This window comes from Orcinus orca, chromosome 1 (assembly GCF_937001465.1).
Source record: "Orcinus orca chromosome 1, mOrcOrc1.1, whole genome shotgun sequence".
NCBI lineage: Eukaryota > Metazoa > Chordata > Mammalia > Artiodactyla > Delphinidae > Orcinus > Orcinus orca.
This window is the reverse complement of record NC_064559.1, coordinates 195,411,268-195,433,541: the sequence shown is the minus strand read 5'-3', so window position 1 is coordinate 195,433,541 and position 22,274 is coordinate 195,411,268. Positions and strand designations below refer to the sequence as shown.

Here is a 22,274-nt window from a genome sequence, read left to right as displayed (position 1 = left end):
AATTTTCTCAGACTTCTTTTCCTAATTACTCATTTTTTCTTTAGCTGTATCTAATCTGTTTAATTCATTGATAGATGAATTTCAGTGACTTAACTTTTATTCCTAGAAGTTCTTTTGGTTCTTTTTCACATCTGCCTATTCTTTTTTCATATTATCTTTTTCTTCCATTATGGCTTCCCTTCATTTTGCCTATTTATTAAAATGAAACAATTAATTTGTAGCATTTTTTCATAGTATTCTATAATTTTTAGGGTTTTCAATTCTTGGAGATGCTATTTGTACTCTTTCTTGCATCTAATGTCTTTCCGTTGTGGTGATTCATTTCCTCATGTGACTTTTTGTTTTTACTGTTTGCCTTTTGGGGGTGGCACAGGAATCCTCCTCATCTGAGACACTCTAGCATCTATCTTGGCAAGGCCCTTCTCGTTTGATTTTTTTTCCTCCTTCACCTCCTACCCCTACTCCTATTTCCCTCCCCTTTATAGCACTTACTCTAATGTATTTGATAAAATGTCTTTTGCTACAATGTAACTTTACCTTACTGTTATTCATTGTTTTGTTTTTGTGTTTTTAACTTACATAAATGGAATTATGCTCTAGATCTCATTCTGGTTGTTATTGTTTCATTCAGTTGGGTATTTAAGATCTGTTTCTGTCTGAATAGTCAGTTGTTGCTTCTTTCTAATGCACTATATTCCATAGGATACATTTTGCATATTTACTTAAATTCTTTTTGTGACTGACATCTAAATGACCTCTCATTTCCCTGCTACAGAAAACAATGGCCCAGTGATCTTTCTGGCCATGTGTCCTTATGAACCTATGTGAGAACTTTTCTGGGAAATGTACTCAGAAATATGATTCTTGGGCCACAAGGCGTATATGCACAGAAAATTTCACTAAATATTACCAGAGTGTTTTTCCAGAATAGCTGTATGAATTTATATACCACCAGTTTTACTCTAGATTCAAATTTATGTTCTACCACATGTTACTGTAAGACCTTAGAGAAATTACTTAATCTCTCTGGGCCTTAGTCTCCCCATCAGTAAAAGGGAATAATAACAGCATCTGCATCATCAGGTTGTTAAGAGAATGAAATGAATTAATATATGTAAAGCATATTCCTGAATATAATAAGCACTTCCTGAATATATAATAAATGTTAGCTGCTTTTACTGCTTTTGTAACAACTACTCTTACTTGTTAGCCAGTTAAGTGAACTTCTCCTTTTCTGAATTGCCATGTTACGTCATTTGCCCATTTTTCTCCCCATTGGATTTTTTTTCCCTAAGGTTTCCAGGAATTTCTTATGTATTCTAGATATTAACTCCTTGTTGTCTTTAAACTGTATAAATATCTCCTGGTTCTACCATTTGTCCATTGTCTATTAATCATATCTATAGACTATAGAGTTCTTTGACAGAAACCTTTAATATCAGTATAATCATATTCATCTTTTCTTTTTTTAAGCTTTTGGGGCAATGTTTAAGAAGTTTCCCAACACCTGCTTCAAAGATACCCTCTGACATTTTCTACTGTTAACTTTTATAAATTTACCTTTCACATTCAGGTCTTCCTCATATGGTTTGTAATAGTGAGCTCATTTCTCTCTCTGTTTTTCTTTTTTCCTGTGAGAGTCTCTGTGCCTTGGGTTTTGAAAGTATTCTGTTTTTTTTCTCTTGCATGTCAAAGACCAATTTTTATGTTAATTTCTCAGCCCAAGATTCTTATACGATATAATATATAAATTTGGATCCTTCACCTCTGTATGTCATAGGCCTACATTTTAGATTTCTTGTGGGTGCCATTTCTTCTACTCAAGGCCCAGATAATTAGCAACTTTTATTCTGTTTCCCTGAGCCAGTGAGCAGAGATTTTTCAGACTGCATATAAAGGAGGGATAGTTGTTTGAGGCTCTGTGCTTTGTGCAAGGGTCTCAGTTCCAACTCCCCCACCTTCTACCTGCCTGAAGCTATATTTCCAGTCTCCATGTGAGCATTAATGCTTTCTCCTCCAAGCCTAGGGCCTGTATTAGAGTTTGAAACCCTTTTGGGCCATCATGGTCTCAACTGTTTCAGCTTTGATTTTGATGTCACTTCCATTTCAGGTACCTGGGAATTTCCTTTTTTTTTTTTTTTTTTTTGCTTGACTATATATATATATATATATATATATTTTAATTTATTTTATTTATTTTTGGCTGCGTTAGGTCTTTGTTGCTGCCTGCGGGCTTTCTCTAGTTGTGGCGAGTGACTCTTCGTTGTGGTGCTCAGGCTTCTCATTGCGGTGGCTTCTCTCATTGCAGAGCACGGGCTCTAGGCGTGTGGGCTTCAGTAGTTGTGGCTCGCGGACTCTAGAGCACAGACTTAGTAGTTGTGGCGCACGGGCTTAGTTGCTCCGCAGCATGTGGGATCTTCTCAGACCAGGGCTCGAACCCATGTCCCTCGCATTGGCAGGCGGATTCTTCTTAACCACTGTGCCACCAGGGAAGCCCTAGCTTGAATATATATTTTTAAAGCATTTTTGTTACATTTTATCCAGTGTTTCTGTGTGTGAAGTGGGAGGAAAAGGTCCATTTACATCAGCTCAGTGTGCCATTTTGCCAAAAGTCTTTCCTTTAATTAGTATTCCTATTAATCTCAGTAAAATTTCAACTTTCAACTTTACCAGCTTACATTCATTAAGTAACCTTTGAATTTATTCTGCCTTAACTATCCCCATTCTCCTTTTATTGCTCAAGTTTATAACCATGTTTTTAGTATCTATATATTGGTAAACCACATTATTTTGTTCAGTTTTTTTTTAACCTTGCTCAGTTGCTTATTCTGTTACAGTTATTCTATTATTTTCTTATCTAATTTAGTTGTCAACAAAAATGTGAAATAGCTCTGACCACAATCCTGTAGTTAATGCTCAAAGTACCTCCCTCTGGATCATTGGTGGCTCTTCGTATTTTTTAATCTGATGAAAGACTGACCAGAAATGACCCCAAAGCAACATTTTAAGTAAGTTTTAGTTTGTCCTAAAAATATAATCCCAATAATGTGTTCCTTATTAATAGGATTGTTTGAAAAGATTTATGTCCAGGTAAGTCTTTTGATTTACTGTAATCCATAGAGCCTATGTCTTGTCTTAGGAAGAAAATCATATTCTCCTGATATCATTTGTTCTTTAGAAAAACCACATCAGTGCCTGTTTAGTCGTTTTGTGTTATTTGCAAATTGAATTCTTGTTCTGATTTTTTTCTCAGATATTAAAATAAGTTAATTTACAAATTTTCAGACTTACCTCCTTTTTTTCTAAAGATAGCTCCTACTTTTGTCTGTTTTAAATCTTACAGAACTTTTTTTTCTGTTTTCCACAAGAACTGGGAGATATTCCAATCCTGCTCCTGTTGCTACTACTATTTCAGCAACAAGTCAGTTAGCTCCTAGGCCACAGTTTATCTTTAAAAAGTATGCATTTTTATAACACAGGTATTAAAACAAGCTGTAGTGAAACAGTAAGGTTAGATGTTCTCAAAGCTACTCTTTGAGTAAGCTTTAAAAAAATTATATGAATTCATGAATGTTCTACAATCTATACCATAGTATAGATAGGGTTTGGGGTGATTAGTACTGAAAATTTACATTCCTAAAAGGAAAAATTTCTTAATAGATGAACTTTATTCTTTAGAGCAGTTTTAGGTTCACTGCAAAATTGAGAGTAAAGTGCAGAGTTCCCATATAATCCTGTCCCCACACAACCTCACCCACTGTCCCACAACACAGTGATACATTTGTTACAATCAGTGAACCTACATGGATACGTAATTGTCACCCAAAGTCCATAGTTTTCATTAAGGTTTCATTTTGGTTTCATACATTCTCTGGAACTTGACATGTATATGATACATGAATTCACCATTGTAGTTTTATACACAATAATTTCACTGCCCTAAAGATCCTCCGTGTTAAACCTATTCATCCCTCCTTACTCCCAACCACTGGCAACCACTGATCTTTTGACTATCTCCATCGTTTTGCCTTTTCCAGAATGTCATATGGTTGTATTCATATAATATAGAGACTTTTTATATTGGATTCTTTCACTTACTAATATGCACTTAAGTGTCCTCCATGTCTTCCCATTGCTTGATAGCTCATTTCTTTTTGCACTAAATAATATTCTATTGTCTGGATGTACCACAGTTTGTTTATCCATTTATCTGGTGAAAGACATTTTGGCAATTACGAATAGAGCTGCTGTAAACATCTGCGTGCAGGTTTTTGTGTGGACGTAAGTTTTCAGTTTTTTTAGGTAAATATCAAGGAGCACAATTGCAGGATCATATGATAAGGATATGCTTAGTTTTATAATAAACTCCTAATCTGTCTTACAAAGTGCTGTACCATTTTGCATTCTCACCAGCAATGAATAGCAGTTCCTGTTGCTATACATCCTCACCTGCATTTGGTGTTGTTAGTGATTTGGGTTTTGTCATTTCTAATAGGTTTTATTTGTAATTCCCATATGACATATGACATTGAACATCTTTTTGTATGCTTACTTGCTATCTGCATCTCTTCCTTGGTGGGATGTCTGTTAAGGTCTTTGGTCCATTTTTTAATCAGGTTGTTTTCTTATTGTTGAGTTTCAAGAATTCCTTGTATGTTTTAGATAATAGTCATTTAACAGATATGTCTCTTGCAAATATTTTCTCCCAGTCTATGACTTGTCTTCTCAGTCTCTTGACATTATCATTCATAGAGCAGAAGTTCTTTAAGTTTAATGAAGTCCAGCTTATCCATTATTTCTTTCAGGGATTATGCCTTTGGAGGTGTATCTAAAAAGTCATTGCTATATCCAAGGTCACCTAGGTTTTCTTCTTTGTATTTTCTAGAGGTTTTATAGTGTTGTGTTTTTACATTTAAGTCTGTGATCCAATTTGAGCTAAATTTGTGAAGGCTATGAGGTCTGCGTCTAGATTCATTTTTCTACATGTGGATGTTCAGTTGTTCCAGCACCATTTGTTGAAAATACTGTCTTTGCTCCATTATCAAAGATCAGTTGACTGTACTTTTGTGGGTCTATTTATCTATTCTTTCACCAGTACCACACGGTTTTGGTTACTGTAGCTTTGTAGGTAAGTATTGAAGTTGAGTATTGAGTAGTGTCAGTCTTCCTACTTTGTTCCTCTACCCTGATATTGAGTTGGCTATTCTGGATCTTTTGCCTCTCCATATAAACTTTAGAATCAGTTTGTCAGTATCCACAAAATAACTTGCTGGGATTTTGATTAGGATTGTGTTGAACTTATAGATCAATTTGGGAAGAACTGAAATTTTGACACTACAGAGACTTCCTATCCATGAACATGGAATATCCCTCCATTTACTTATTTTTTCTTTGATATCTTTCATTAGAGTTTTGTAGTTTTTCTCATATACATCTTGTATGTATTTTGTTAGACTTATCCTCAAGTATTTTCACATTTTTAATTTCTTTTTTGGGGGTGCCAATTAAATGGTATTGTTTTCATTTCAAATTTGACATGTTCATTGCTGATAGACAGGAGAGTGATTAAGTTTTTTATATTTACCTTGTATCCTGCAGCCTTGCTGCTATTGCTTGTTATTATTATTATTAATTTTTTTGTCAGTTCTTTTGGATTTTCTACATACCTCATCACAGTCATATCATCTGTGAACAAAGACTGTTTTGCACCTTCCTTCCCAGTCTGTATACCTTTTAGCTGGGAATTCCAGAATGATATTGAAAAGCAGTGGTGAAATGAGACATCCCTGCCTTGTTCCTGAGCTTAGGCAGAAAGCTTCGACTCTAATGTTAGCTGTTGGTTTTTGTAGCTGTTCTTTATCAGGTTGAGGAGGTTCCCCTCTATTCCTAGTTAGCTGAGAGTTTTTATCATGAATTTTGTGGATTTTTTCAAATGCTTTTTCTGCATCTATTGATATGAACATGCGATTTTTCTTTTTTAGCCTGTTGTTATAATGGATTACATTTACTGATTTTCAAAGGCTGAACCAGCCTTGAATACCTGGGATAAATCCCACTTGGTCATGGTGTTAAATTATTTTTATTATTGTTGAATTTGATTTCCTAATATTTTGTTGAAGATTTTGGTCTTTGTTTTTCTTATAATGTCTTTGTCTGGTTTTGCTGTTAGTGTAATGCTAGGCTCATAGAATGAGTTAGGAAGTATTCCCTCTGTTTCTATTTTCTGGAAGAGATTGTGGATATTTGATATAATTTCTTCCTAAACTGTTTCGCAGAATTTACCAGTGAACCTATCTGGGCCTGCTGCTTCAAGTGTTGGAAAGTTATTAATTATTGACTCAGTGTCTTTGATAGATTAGGCCTATTCAGATGTCTAGTTCTCCTTGTGTGAGTCTTGGCAGATTGTGTCTTTCAAGTAATTGATCCATTTCATTAAAGTTATCAAATTTGTGGGCATATTATTATATTATTCCTTTTTTATCCTTTTATTGTGCATGGGATCTGTACTGATGTCCCCTCTTTCATTTCTGATATTAGGAATCTGTGTTCTCTCTTTTTTCTTAGTTAGCCTGGTAGAGGCTTATTGTTTTATTGATCTTTTCAAAGAGCCAGCTTTTAGGTTTGTTTTTTTTTTCTCTTGATTTCCTTTTCTCAGTTTCATTTATTTGTCCACTATTTTCTTTTTCTCCTGCTTACTTTGGATTTACTTTGTTCTTCTTGTTTTAGTATCCCAAAGTGGAGGCTTAAATTATTGGTTTTAGATCTTTCTTCTTTTCTAATGTATGCATTCAGTGCTATAAGTTTCCCTCTAAGCACTGCTTTTGCTGCATCCTATAAATTTTGATAAGTTGTATTTACATTTTCATTTAGTTTAGAATATTTTTGAATTTGTCTTAAGATTTCTTCTTATGTGTTATTTAGAAGTGTGTTGTTTAATCTCCAAGTATTTGGAGATTTTTCCAGCTATCTTTTTGTCATTGATTTCTAGTTTAATTCCATCGTGGTCTGAGAACAGAGTGTATGGTTTCTATTCTTTTCAATTTGTGAAAGGTAACTTATGGCCCAGAATGTGGTCTATCTTGTTGAATGTTCCATGTGATATTAAGAAGAATATGTAATATGCTGTAGATGAAGTAGTCTATAGTCAATTGATTGATGGAGCCATTAACTTCACCTATGTCCTTACTGATTTTCTGCCTTCAGGCTCTATCCATTTCTGATAGAGAGGTGTTTAAAGTCTCCAACTATAATAGTGATGCACCTATTTCTCTTTGTATTTCTTTCAGCTTACCTTACATGTTTTGATGCTCTTTTGTTAGTTGCCTACACAATAAGGATTATTATGTCTTGTTAGAGTATTGACCCCTTTTTCATTAAGTAACTCCCCTTTATCCCTAATATCTTTCCTTACTTGAAGTTTGCTCTGTCTGAAATTAATATAGCTCCCCTGCTTTCTTTTGATTACTGTTAACATGGTATATCATTCTCCATGCATTTATTTTTAATCTATATGCATCTTTAAGTGAGTTTCTTGTAGACAGCATCAGAGTGGGTCTTGTTTTTTGATCCACTCTGACAATCTGTCTTTTAATTAGTATATTTAGAGCATTGATCTACCATATTTGTTAATGTTGTCTGTATGTTGCCCTTGTTCTTTGTTCCTACTTTTGTCTAACATACTTTTTCATTCTTTTGTAGTTTTAATTGAGCATTTGACATGATTCCATTTTCACTTCTTTTTACCATATCAGTTATACTTCTTTTTAAAACTTATTTTAGTGGTGTCCTATAGTTTGCAATAGATTTACAACTAATCTAAATCCACTTTCAAATGACACTGTACCACTTCACATGTATTATAAGTACCTTATAATAATAATAACATAATCTTAATCCTTCCCTTCTCTCCCTTGTATTATTGCTGTCATTCATTTCATTTATACATAAGCATATAGAATTGACCCTTGAACAATGCAGGGGTTAGGGACACTGACCTCTGGCACAGGCAAAAATCTGCATATAACTTTGTAGTGAGCCCTCTGTATCTGTGGATTCAACCAACTGCAGATTACGTGGTACTGTAGTATTTAGTGTTGAAAAAATCCACATGTAAGTGGATCTTCACAGCTCAAACCTGTGTTGTTCAAGGGTTACCTGTATAAACATAAGCATGCATAATCAAATACATTGTTGCTGTCATTATTTTGAACAAACTGCTATCTATGTCAGTTAAGAATAAAAAATAAAACTGCTATCTATGTCAGTTAAGAATAAAAAATAAAACTGCTATCTATGTCAATTTTTGTTTTACCTTCACCTATTCATTCTTCAGTGCTATTCATTAGTTTATGTAGATCCATATTTCTGTACTTTATCATTTCCTTCTCTCTGAATAACTTCTTTAACATTACTTGGAAGGCAGGTCTACTGGCAGGCAAGTCCCTCAACCTTGCTGGTCTGAGAAAGTATTTTACATTCACTGTTAAAGGAAAAAATTTCAGGGTAGAATTCTAGGTTGGTAGTTTGTTTTCTTCTCTCAACATTTTAAATATTTCACTCCACTCTTCTCTTGCCTGCATGGTTGTTTGAGGAGAAATTAGATGTAATTCCTATCTGCTTCTCTGAAGGAAAGGTCCTTTTTCCTCTGGCTTTTTTCAAGATTTGTTTTTTAAACTTTGATTTTTCTATAGTTTGAATATGATGTGCTTAAGTATAGTTATTAAGAGCATTTATCCTGCTTGGGGTTCTGAGCTTCTTAGACCTGTGGTTTGGTGTCTAACATTAATTTGGGGAAATTCTTAGTCATTATTCCTTCAAATATTGCTTCTGTTTCTTTTTCTCTTCTCCTTCAGATATTCCCATTGCACATATGTTTTACCTCTTGTGGTTGTCTCACAGTTCTTGGATATTGGTTCTGTTTTTTTCAGACCTTTTTCACTTTGCTTTTCAGTTTTGGAAGTTTCTTATTGTTATATCCTCAAGGTCAGAGATTCTTTACTCAACCATATCTAGTCTACTAGTAAGTGCATCAAAGGCATTCTTTATTTCTGTTACAGTGTTTTTAACCTCTAGCTTTTCTTTTTCATTCTTTCTTAGAATTTCCATCTCTCTGCTTACATTGCCATCTGTTTTTGCATGTTGTCTACTTTTTCCTTTAAATCCCTTATTAATCATTTTTTTTTAATTCCTTGTCCGATAATTCCTGACATATCTGACTGTGGTTCTGATGCTTGTTCAGTCTCTTTGAAGTGTGTTTTTTGCCTTTTAGTATGCCTGGTAGTTTTTTCTTGAAAGGGAGACATAAAGTACTGGGTAAAAGGAACTGTGGTAAGTATAACTATAGTGATGGGGTGGTAAGATGTGAAGGGAGGAAGTGTGTTTTATAGACCTATCATTAGGTCTCAGTCTTTTGGTAAGTCTGTGCCCCTGGACTGTGAACTTCACTGATACTTTTCAGTCTCCCCCTCCCCACCTCCTTAAGTGGTACAGGATGGCTGGAGTGGGCTGACGTTGGGTATTTCCTTTCCTCCAGTTAGGTTAGACTCTGGTAAAATAGTTTCTTCTGATACTAGGCCTTGTTGAGAAGAACAGAATCCTCTGTCGTATTTTAAAATGGTTACTTTCTCCTTCCTCCTGCCAGAAGCAGAAGGGAATTTTCCCCCAGTATTCACTTGAGTACCCAGTAGAGCTCCTGGAGTTAAAACTCACAAAATTATGACTCTGTCCCTCTGGAGTTTTTAACTCTCAGACTTGTCCACCCTGAGCCTCCGTCAGTTCGTTAACTTAGGTTTAGTTTTCCTATTCTGGCACTGCTTCCCATGGATTTCTCTTGGTGGGTTTCTGCTCTGAGAAGTTGTGATTCTCTGCCAGTCTCTCCAATTTTGGGAGCAGTAGTTTTGCCCTGTGACCTCACTTCTCTGACAGAGCTAAGAAGAGTTGTTGATTTTTCCGTCTGTTTGCCTTTTTACCTGCCAAGTTAGAATGGTGACTTTTAAGCTCCTTCCATGCCAGACCAGAAACCTGGAAACCAGAACTTGGAAATATTTTCATTTTTATTTTTATTTGTCAGTTTCAAATGTGGAAAAATAAGGAATAGTGGTGGAGTGGAAAGGTAACAAAGGCAACCAATGTTATTTTGACAAATGTCAAAGACCATGTGACTTTCCTGCTTAAAGCCCTTCAAACCCTTCATTGACTCCTCATTGTCTTTAGGATAAATCCAAGCTCCTAAGCATGGCCCATGTATCTTTCTGTGGCCAGAACCTCTGCCTGCCTCTCCAGATTCATCTCCTGACACTCCCTGTCCCTTTCTATATGTTCAGTATCACTGAACTCCTTATAATCCCCTCCTAAACCTCCTTCCTGCCATGTGATGTTTTCTTATTTGTGTGCCTCACGCAGGCTTCCCTGCTTGGAGTGCCTTTTTCTCCCACTCTTTTCACCTCATCAGTGCCTGCTCACTTATTAAGGCAGGTTAGCTGTTAGCTCCTCCACAAAAACCTTACTGTAACTCTTGGATATCCCTATTCCCCAAACTGGGCTTCTAAGTACAAATCTCTATCATTACATTTCCTGCCATTCATTTATTCATTCCACCAACTAACCAACAGTGTTTGTGTTAGGCAGAATTTTAAGCACTGGGATGCAGCAGATGATGAAAAAAAAAAGTTCCTTCCCTAATGGAGTTTATATTCTAGTGAAGGGGGGTACATGATAAGTAAGTAAAAATATGTGTCAGTAGGCTATGATAAAAAATAGAGTAAGAGGGATGGAATGTTCTGTGGTTGGAGAGGAGGTTGCTATTTAAAGAACATGGTCAGATTTGATTAAATGTTCTAAATCATTAAAAAATAAATAAAATAAAGAACATGGTCAGGGAAGACCTCGTTGATCATGTGGCCATTGAGCAGAGTCCTGATGGGAGTGAGAGAGTGGGCCATGCACACATGTGAAGAAACCTACGGGTGAATATGCTTAGGGTGTTCCACAATCAGCAAGGAAGGCGTGGTGCTTACAGCAGAATGGGTGAGGGGGAGCGAGGCAGAAGCTGAGGTTTTAGAGCTAATGACAGCCAGAGTAAGAATTTTGGCTTTTGGCTTTTACTCTGAGACCAGGAACCATGGAGGCTTTTGTGCAAAGTGACATATATGGCTATGTGCTAAAAAGATCTCTCTGACTACTGGGTTGAAGATAGAGTAGGGTAGGGGTAGGGCTAGGAAGGAGGCATGGGGGACCAGTTAGGACATTGTTGCAATATCCAAATAAAAGGTGATGGTGGCTTGGGCTGACCAGAGTAGAACCAGTGGAGGTAGTAATAAGTGATTGGATTTTGGATATATTTTGAAGGTAGAGCCAACAGGATTTATAAAGGATTGGGTAAGGGATATGAGAAAAAACAGGAGTTAAGGATGATTTCTAGGTTTTTGGTCTGAACAACTAGAAGGGACAGAATTGCTGTGAAGTGGGGAAGATGGCAGGGGAGTTTGGATTTAAGTTTAAGAAACCTAACAGGCCTCCAATTAGAGATGTTCAATAGGTAGTTGGAAGTGTGCGTCTGCAGTTCAGAGGAAAGGGCTGAGCTGGAAATATAAATCTAAAAGCTCTCAACATTTAGCTATTTCAAAGGTATGGAATCAGATGAGAGAGAAGAAGTGAGATGACAGTCCTGGAGCACAGCAAACTTTAGAGGCCAAAGTGATGCAGAGAACCCAGCAAAGGAACCAGAGAGCGCAGGATCAAGTGAAAAATGCATTTTAAAGGGGAGGGAATGACGACCTGTATTCAGGGCTGCAGATAGGTCAAGTAATATGAGGACATTGTATTATAAACCTGTTTATATATATATATGTCTCCTTCATTTGGCTGAGAACTTGAGAGCAGAATGCATTTAGCAATATAGTTACTTACAGCTTTGAAATCAGTGAGACATGGGTATGCCACTTAATGGCTGTTTTTCCTTAAGCTGGTTCTCTCAGTCTCTTTGAGCTTCAGTCTTATGTATAAAATGGGGAGGATACAGTACTTTTCCAGTGAGTTTTTGTGAGGATCAAGTGAGATCATCCAGATGACACACTAAGCATAGTCCTGTTCATGCAGTTAAACCCATGCCAGTTATTATCATGATTAATTCAGTATACCTGGCACAGTACTCCTTCCTGTTCAGCAGCATTTGCTGAATGAACCAGTGAATTGCCTGTTCATTTTCATATTTCATTCAGGGCATTTCCCTGTGTGCTTATGAAGTATTAACATGGCATTTTTGGGGTTTTTCCAGGATCTAGTGCTGATCCTCACAAAGTGATTCTGGAAGAAGAGAGGAAAGGAAGTCCTCAGACAGAGCTGATGCGATGGAGCTCCCCAACTATAGCCGGCAGCTGCTGCAGCAGCTCTACACGCTGTGCAAGGAGCAGCAGTTCTGTGACTGCACCATTTCCATTGGTACCATTTACTTCAGGGCCCACAAACTTGTCCTGGCTGCTGCCAGCCTCCTGTTCAAAACCCTGCTGGACAACACAGACACCATCTCCATCGATGCATCTGTCGTGAGCCCTGAGGAGTTTGCCCTCTTGTTAGAAATGATGTACACTGGCAAACTACCTGTGGGCAAACACAACTTCTCCAAAATCATCTCCTTAGCCGACAGCCTACAGATGTTTGATGTGGCTGTTAGTTGTAAAAATCTTCTAGCTAGCCTTGTAAACTGCTCTGTTCAGGGTCAGGTGGTGAGGGATGTCTCCACACCATCCTCAGAGTCATCCAGGAAGGAGTTGGAGAAGCCTGAAGTAGAAATCCTTTCCTCCGAGGGTGCTGGAGAGCTTCATTCTTCCCCGGATGTTTCCACCCCTCCAGGCGGCCCTCTGAAAGCCGAGGTGGGGGAAGTGATCCAGACGGTTGTGCAAGAGATGAGTGTGGATCCTTCCGCTGCCCAGGGGATTCAGGGGAATGCAGACACCCCAGTGGAGACTCCTCTGACAGCTGAAGATTTTTCCCCTTCTCCTGTTGTACAAACCTTTAGTGAGGCAAAGGAAGCAAGCCCAGAATCAGGTAATATTCCTTTAATAGTTGTTTTGTAATCTGTCCTTCTGTTGTCAGTTACTAGATTCAGTGATCTTTATGATTTTTTTGTTTGTTTGTTTGTTTCATTGATAAATTTATCAAAGATCACTGTTAGATTGGAAACCAAAATCCAATGCAATACTTGTACTAGGGTATTCTTCTTTTAAAAGTGTCTGTGGTTTTGAGTGTTGCAAGCCTGAAGATGAACCACAGAGCAGAAAAGCAGTATTGAAATAACCATGTACCATCTTTGATTCTTACCCGTTATTTTAACTAGGATGATGATGGCACAAAGGAGGAAGCTATTAGAGATGCTGTTTGCTATTACTCATAACTGATACATTAGCTGTTTTGTTTACAAATGCAGTACATGACCTAAAGGTTCTCAGACAGCTTAAACTTTTAAAAATTATTTCAAGTAATCAATCACTGATTTTTTAAATTTTGTTTTGTTTTACATTCAGAGTATGAGGGGAAGCATTACCAGCTGAATTTTCTTCTAGAAAATGAAAAAATCTTCTCAGATGCACTCTTGATTACCCAGGATGTTTTAAAAAGACTAGAAGAATGTTCAGAAATTAAAGGTGCACAGAAGGAGGTAGGTACCATGAATTTTATTTGTTTGCTGGTTTAGTGTTCTCAGGATAGCAGATCAGTTATCAGGATCTCAATTTTTTTCAAACTTTAAATTTTTTTTTTTGACATTTATCCCCTAAAGGACAGTCATGCAAAAGTGCTAGGCAAGAGACTTTCAAAACGAAGTTATATTTTGATCACTAGGTGGATCCCAGCTTACAACCGGTTTTGATCCAGGATACTTAACTGAGCTTACCATTTCCTCCTGATTAATCAGGAATAAAATGGGGCAGAAGGTAGTTATGGATAACCCCAAATCAGAGATGAAGTAATAAAAACAAAAAACCAAACAACAATAAATACTCAAAACATGGTACGAAAAGGATTTAATATGGACTTACACAGTAAATTGCATCGTGTTTAGGAATACAGTGGTCATTTTCAGACATAAAAACAATAATGGTGAACATTTATTGAATTCTTACCTTGATACACTTGGTATCAATACATATGTTATCTCATCTAATCCTCACAAAAATCATTGAGGTGGATACTATTTTATTATTTTTTATCACTGTTTTATGGATGAGAAGAACTGTCTCAAAGAGGTGATGTAACTCGGCCAAGGTTGCAGAGCTCATAAAACTAAGCTCTGAGCAAGAATTCAAACCTAAGCATTCTGACTTTAGAGCGCTCCTCTTACACATTGAGTTACTGCCTCCCAAAGGGATAAAAATGATGCGTGTATGTCATGTATGTATAAAGGTACATAGGCATCACCTGACAGAAAACTGTCAAATGGTTATCATGCTCTATTTCTTAGCTGACGTTTTCTGTTTTTTCATTATCTCAGTGAGGTGCATCCCCACCTGTGGGCTCCCTCACTACCCAGTTCCTCACACCTGATGCTGTAGGGTTGACTGCACTGCCACTTTAGGACTCCCTTGCTTCCCCTTTCTTCCGGCCATGCTTCCCATTCTGAGAGGTGCTGGCAGAGTGAGTGGGCACTGCCCCTGTAGGCTTGCTTATCTGACTGAGGGGTTAGTGTGGGGAGGCCTCCCATGTTGCTGTAGACAATTTAGTGTCTGTTAGTTACTTTTTTTTTTTTTAAAGGGAGGTTGCAATTTTAATTTTTTTATTATTTATTTATGGCTGTGTTGGGTCTTCGTTTCTGTGCGAGGGCTTCCTCTAGTTGTGGCGAGCGGGGGCCACTCTTCATTGCAGTGCGCGGGCCTCTCACTATCGTGGCCTCGCTTGTTGCAGAGCACAGGCTCTAGACGCGCAGGCTCAGTAATTGTGGCTCGCAGGCTCAGTTGCTCCGCAGCACGTGGGATCTTCCCAGACCAGGGCTCGAACCCATGTCCCCTGCATTGGCAGGCAGACTCTCAACCACTGCACCACCAGGGGAGCCCTGTTATTTACTATTAATCCAAGCAATAAATGCCTTCTACTATTTAAATAGTTCCCTGATTCATAGCAAGTTACTTTTTAAAAAACAAATTCAAGATCAAGTATTTACTTTAACCATGGTTTATCGACAGTTGGCTCTAAATTGTTTTTTTGAGAGATAAGCTGTTTACAAGACTGGGCTGACCCTGATGACTCTCTTAGGGGAGGTTTCAAGTGGTAAATCCTTGGTACTCTTTGTACTGATTATGCTGAAGGACATTATGGTTTTGTATGTTTGCACTTGGATGTTCTCTTAGCTGTTCAATCCATCATTTTGTCACTAGTTTTTTACCTCGATAGCTTATAGACACACCTCTTCATTTTCTCTCTTAAGACTTCCTCTCCACTTAACTTTGGTTACAGAGGAGCAACATCATTCCTTAGATCAGCAATACTCAAATTATTAGTGTCACCTCTGTACTAACTTAAACTGTGTCTTATGCATTTTTTTCCCAACACGTGTACCTAAAAGTGTCTGGCACATACAGGTGTTCAAGAAATGTTTGCTGTACAGGGATTCATTCAACATTTCCCCCCCACTGCTTGTCCTAATCGTTTGATGGCAATAACGTTAATAGTACTTTGCAATAACACTGATTCACTGTTGGTGATCATTATAGGCTTATGTTATTTCTTCCTCGGTTTTAGAGGTCAGAGTAAGAGCACTACAAATCACTTGGTAGCTATATTTAAAACTGATTCTGTTTTATTCTATAATAAATTGTTCAGCTACAGAAAGAAAAAAGGAAAAATACTTTAAGAACGTAAGATTAAATTAAATATAGAGTTGGGGAGGTACTGCTTTGTATGTAGGCCCTGTACTTTTCTCTCTCACTTTATTTTAGACAGCTTGAGGTATGATTGATGTACAGCAAATTGTACATATTTAAAGGTTATAGTTTGCTAAGTTTTGAAACCTGAAATCATCATCACAATCAAGATAGTGAACATATCCATCACCCCTAAAAATCTTGTCACATCCCTTTGCAATCCGTCCATCCTGCCCCTTTCCACTTGCAATTTCCCAGGTAACACTTGTCTGCTTTCTCTCTCTCTAGATGAATGTGCATTTTCTAGAGTATTTTATAATTGGAATCATATAATCTGTATCCCTTTTGGTCTGGCTTCTTGCATTCAGCATGACTATTTTGAGGTTCACCCAAGTTGTTGCATGTTCATTCCTATTTATTGCTGAGCAGGGTCCCATTGCATGGACATACCATTTATTTATCCAGCTCTACCATTTACTAGTATTGTTAGCTTCAGCAGCTTAATACCTGAAAGCCTTAATTTCCTAATTTGTAAAATTTGGTAGTGTTATCACCTACATCATAGGGTCATTGTGAAATTAATTAAGATTTATGTAAAACTCACACTAAAACGGCAGGCACATAGAAGGAGCTCAGTAGGTGACGACTGCTTTTGTTTGCTGATACATTAACTCAGTATTTTTTAAAAATTTTTTATTTATTTATTTTTAACATCTTTGTTGGAGTATAATTGCTTTACAATGGTGTGTTAGTTTCTGCTTTATAACAAAGTGAATCAGCTATATGTATACATATATCCCCATATCCCCTCCCTCTTGCGTCTCCCTCCCACCCTCCCTATCCCACCCCTCTAGGTGGTCACAGAGCACTGAGGTGATCTCCCTGTGCTATGTGGCTGCTTCCCACTAGCTATCTATTTTACATTTGGTAGTGTATATATGTCCATGCCACTCTCTTACTTCATCCCAGCCTACCCTTCCCCCTCCCTGTGTCCTCAAGTCCATTCTCTATGCCTGCATCTTTATTCCTGTCTTGCCTGTAAGTTCTTCAGAACCATTTTTTTTTAGATTCCATATCTATGTGTTACCATACGGTATTTGTTTTTCTCTTTTGGACTTACTTCACTCTGCATGACAGTCTCTAAGTCCATCCACCTCACTACAAATAACTCAATTTTGTTTCTTTTTATGGCTGAGTAATATTCCATTGTATATATGTGCCATATCTTCTTTATCCATTCATCTGTCAATGGACATTTAGGTTGCTTCCATGTCCTGACTATTGTAAATAGAGTTGCAATGAACATTGTGGTACATGTCTCTTTTTGAATTATGGTTTTCTCAGGGTATATGCCCAGTAGTGGGATTGCTGGGTCATATGGTAGTTCTGATTTTAGTTTTTGAAGGAACCTCCATGCTGTTCTCCATAGTGGCTGTATCAATTTACGTTCCCACCAACAGTGCAAGAGGGTTTCCTTTTCTCCACACCCTCTCCAGCATTTATTGTTTGTAGATTTTTTTGATGATGGCCATTCTGACTGGTGTGAGGTGATACCTCATTGTAGTTTTTTTTTTTTTTTTTTTTTTTATAGCCAATATTTTGTAATAACTGTAAAATTTCAACAACCAAATTTTTAAAATGGACAAAATGTTTGAACAGACATTTCTCCAAAGAAGATATACAAATGGCAAACAAGAACAAGAAAGTATGCTTAGTACAATGAGATGCCATTTCATACTTACTAGGATGGCTAATTTTTTTTTTTTTTTTATGAAAGAAAAAGAATATTCATTTATTTTTAATGACTTATTAGAACAAATACCTATAGATATCATTATATATATGATATATAAATTAATTATACAATATATCATGTATTAATTATTAAAACATACTCTGGTAAATATTATATATTCAATATGAAACAGGAGGAAAGGGGGCAGGGCACAACCTTTAAAAGAATTACATAGCCCGAGGACACAACATAAACTGATTAGAACAAAATAGGTCCAAGATGGCGGACGAGTCTACTTCCACTAGACCTTGAGCCTCAGTATACACTCATTGTAACACATCAGCAAGCTAAGTGACACACCCACAGGTGCCACGACAGTTCCAAGGATGACCATAAAAGTCAAAAAGTGGGCGGTGGCTCAATTCCTAGAAATCCCCACCCCTTCCCCAAAATAGCTGGAATACTCCTCCCACTCATCAGCGTATGAAATTACTCACCCCTATAAAACTAACAACCCCATACCCTGGTGCTGCCCTCGCCTTCTTTTTTTTTTTTTTTATTTTTATTTTTTTTTTTTTATAGGTATACCTGGATTTAATTCTCACTTCTACCGCTTGGTAGCTGGATAGCCTTAGGCAAGTTTCATACCTCCCTGAAATTCACTTAATTCAGTCTGTAAAATGGCATAATAACTTATTATAGCATCCTTTTAGGAATTTTAAATCAGTTCTTGAAATAAAAGTACACAATATATAGACAAGTATGGATTCCTCAATAGATGTTTGACCTTTCATTTCTCCAGTATCCCACCCGCATCAAATAAAGAAAAATACTTTTTAAAATTTACGAATATTTCATTGTTGTAAAGTTAAAGCCATAAAAATAATCAAATGGCCTACTATCATACCGTTAGAAGAAAAAAAAAAAAAGGTGTTCATGAGAGTTCCATATTAGAATACAAGTTTTCCTTAGGCACCTGTTTATGTATGCTATTCTGCTCTTTACAATAAATAATTAAATTTAAAAGACTTAATTCCTCACTTTTAAGACCTTATTAGTTTACAAATTACATATTGACCTATGCTAAATTTTATACCGACCCATGCTAATGAATTCAGTACAGAAAACAAAAAACACTGCACTCAAGCAAACTACATATATATATATATAACTTATATGAGAATTGCTACTCCAGCTTTCTTTTGGTTTCCATTTGCATGAAATACCTTTTTCCATCCCCTTACTTTCAGTCTGTATGTGTCTCTAGGTCTGAAGTGGGTCTCTTGTACACAGCAAATATATGGGTCTTGTTTTTGTATCCATTCAGCCAATCTGTGTCTTTTGGTGGGAGCATTTAGTCCATTTACATTTAAGGTAATTATCGATATGTGTGTTCCCATTCCCATTTTCTTAATTGTTTGGGGTTTGTTATTGTAGGTCTTTTCCTTCTTTTGTGTTTCTTGCCTAGAGAAGTTCCTTTAGCAGTTGTTGTAGAGCTGGTTTGGTGGTGCTGAACTCTCTCAGCTTTTGCTTGTCTGTAAAGGTTTTAATTTCTCCATCAAATCTGAATGAGATCCTTGCTGGGTAGAGTAATCTTGGTTGCAGGTTTTTCTCCTTCAACACTTTCAATATGTCCTGCCACTCCCTTCTGGCTTGCAGAGTTTCTGCTGAAAGATCAGCTGTTAACCTTATGGGGATTCCCTTGTGTGTTATTTGTTGTTTTTCCCTTGCTGCTTTTAATATGTTTTCTTTGTATTTAATTTTTGACAGTTTGATTAATATGTGTCTTGGCGTATTTCTCCTTGGATTTATCCTGTATGGGACTCTCTGTGCTTCCTGGACTTGATTAACTATTTCCTTTCCCATATTAGGGAAGTTTTCAACTATAATCTCTTCAAATATTTTCTCAGTCCCTTTCTTTTTCTCTTCTTCTTCTGGAACCCCTATAATTCGAATGTTGGTGCGTTTAATGTTGTCCCAGAGGTCTCTGAGACTGTCCTCAGTTCTTTTCATTCTTTTTTCTTTATTCTGCTCTGCAGTAGTTATTTCCACTATTTTATCTTCCAGGTCACTTATCCGTTCTTCTGCCTCAGTTATTCTGCTATTGATCCCATCTAGAGTACTTTTAATTTCATTTATTGTGTTGTTCATCGTTGCCTGTTTCATCTTTAGTTCTTCTAGGTCCTTGTTAACTGATTCTTGCATTTTGTCCATTCTATTGTCCATTCTATCTCCAAGATTTCGGATCAACCTTACTATCATTATTCTGAATTCTTTTTCCGGTAGACTGCCTATTTCCTCTTCATTTGTTAGGTCTGGTGGGTTTTTATCTTGCTCCTTCATCTGCTGTGTGTTTTTCTGTCTTTTCATTTTGCTTATCTTACTGTGTTTGTGGTCTCCTTTTTTGCAGGCTGAAGGTTCGTAGTTCCTGTTGTTTTTTGTGTCTGTCCCCAGTGGCTAAGGTTGGTTCAGTGGGTTGTGTCGGCTTCCTGGTGGAGGGTACTAGTGCCTGTGTTCTGGTGGATGAGGCTGGATCTTGTCTTTCTGGTGGGCAGATCCACGTCTGGTGGTGTGTTTTGGGGTGTCTGTAGACTTATTATGATTTTGGGCAGCCTCTCTGCTAATGGGTGGGGTTGTGTTCCTGTCTTGCTAGTTGTTTGGCATAGGATGTCCAGCACTGTAGCTTGCTGGTCGTTGAGTGAAGCTGGGTGCTGGCATTGAGATGGAGATCTCTCGGAGATTTTTGCTGTTTGATATTATGTGCAGCTGGGAGGCCTCTTGTGGACCAGTGTCCTGAAGTTGGCTCTCCCACCTCAGAGGCACAGCACTGACTCCTGGCTGCAGCACCAAGAGCCTTTCATCCACAGGGCTCCTTAATTTGGGATGATTCGTTGACTATTCAGGTATTCCACAGATGCAGGGTATATCAAGTTGATTGTGGAGCTTTAATCCGCTGCTTCTGAGGCTGCTGGGAGAGATTTCCCTTTCTCTTCTTTGTTCTCACAGCTCCCAGGGGCTCAGCTTTGGATTTGGCCCCGCCTGTGCGTGTAGGTCGCCGGAGGGCGTCTGTTCTTTGCTCAGACAGGACGGGGTTAAAGGAGCCGCTGATTCGGAGGCTCTGGCTCACTCAGGCCGGGGGGTAGGGAGGGTCACGGAGTGTGGGGCGGGCCTGCAGCGGCAGAGGCCGGCGTGACGTTGCAGCCTGAGGCGCGCCGTGCGATCTCCCGGGCGAGTTGTCCCTGGATCCCGGGACCCTGGCAGTGGCGGGCTGCACAGGCTCCCCGGAAGGGCGTGTGGCTAGTGACCTGTGTTCGCACACAGGCCTCCTGGTGGCGACAGCAGCGGCCTTAGCGTCTCATGTCTGTCTCTGGGCTCCGCACTTTTAGCCGCGGCTCGCGCCCGTCCCTGGAGCTCTCTCAAGCAGCGTTCTTAATCCCCTCTCTTCGTGCACCAGGAAACAAAGAGGGACGTAAAAGTCTCTTGCCTCTTCGGCAGGTCCAGACTTTTCCCCGGACTCTCTCCCGGCTAGCCGCGGTGCACTAACGCCCTGCAGGCTGTGTTCACGCCGCCAACCTCAGTCCTCTCCCGGCGCTCCGACAAAAGCCCAAAAGCCGGAGCCTCAGCTCCCAGCCCCGCCCGCCCCGGCGGGCGAGCAGACAAGCCTCTCGGCTGGTGAGTGCCGGTCGGCCCGATCCTCTGCGCTGGAATCTGTCCGCTTTGCCCTCCGCACCCCTGTTGCTGTGCTCTCCTCCGCGGCTCCCAAGCTCCCCCACTCCGCCTCCCGAAGTCTCCACCCGCGAAGGGGCTTCCTAGTGTGTGGACACTTTTCCTCCTTCACAGCTCTCTCCCGCTGGTGCAGGACCCGTCCCTATCCTTTTGTCTCTGTTTAGTTTTTTCTTTTGCCCTAACCAGGTACGTGGGGGGTTCCTTGCCTTTTGGAGGTCTGAGGTCTTCTGCCAGCGTTCAGTAGGTGTTCCGTAGGAGTTGTTCCACGCGTAGATGTATTTCTGGTGTATCTGTGGGGAGGAAGGTGATCTCTGCGTCTTACTCTTCCGCCATCTTCCCGGAAGTCCCCTCATTGTAGTTTTGATTTACATTTCTCTAATGATCAGTGATGTTGAGCATCCTTTCATGTGTTTGTTGGCAATCTGTATATCTCCTTTGGAGAAATGTCTGTTTAGGTCTTCTGCCCATTTTTGGATTGGGTTATTTGTTTCTTTGATATTGAGCTGTATGAGCTGCTTGTATATTGCAGAGATTAATCCTTTGTCAGTTCCTTCGTTGGCAAATATTTTCTCCCATTCTGAGGATTGTCTTTTCGTCTTGTTTATGGTTTCCTTTGCTGTGCAAAAGCTTTTAAGTTTCATTAGGTCCCATTTATTTATTTTTGTTTTTATTTCCATTACTCTAGGAGGTGGATCAAAAAGGATTTTGCTGTGATTTATGTCATAGAGTGTTCTACCTATGTTTTCCTCTAAGAGTCTTATAGTGTCTGGTCTTACATTTAGGTCTTTTATCCATTTTGAGTTTATTTTTGTGTATGGTGTTAGGGAGTGTTCTAATTTCATTCTTCTACATGTAGCTGTCCAGTTTTCCCAGCACCACTTATCGAAAGGCTATCTTTTCTCCATTGTATATTCTTGCCTCCTTTATCAAAGATAAGGTGACCATATGTGCGTGGGTTTATC

General features: G+C 38.5%; 1 protein-coding gene across 7 annotated transcripts in view; it reads left to right on the top strand.

Annotated features, from left to right (window-relative positions):
- The window catches only part of ZBTB40 (zinc finger and BTB domain containing 40), an 86,390-nt gene that overhangs the window by 24,195 nt on the left and 39,921 nt on the right, over nt 1–22,274 (top strand). For 4 of the 7 annotated variants that reach the window (XM_033433222.2, XM_033433228.2, XM_033433220.2 and 1 more), the window contains 3 exons: nt 2,867–3,008; nt 12,275–13,044; nt 13,521–13,654. In XM_033433222.2, the coding sequence (XP_033289113.1) occupies nt 12,348–13,044; nt 13,521–13,654 (831 nt within the window). In that variant the 5' untranslated portion in view covers nt 2,867–3,008; nt 12,275–12,347. The remainder of the gene's footprint in view (nt 1–2,866; nt 3,009–12,274; nt 13,045–13,520; nt 13,655–22,274) is intronic. The other 3 variants (XM_033433223.2, XM_033433221.2, XM_049709517.1) reach the window with 1 other exon arrangement.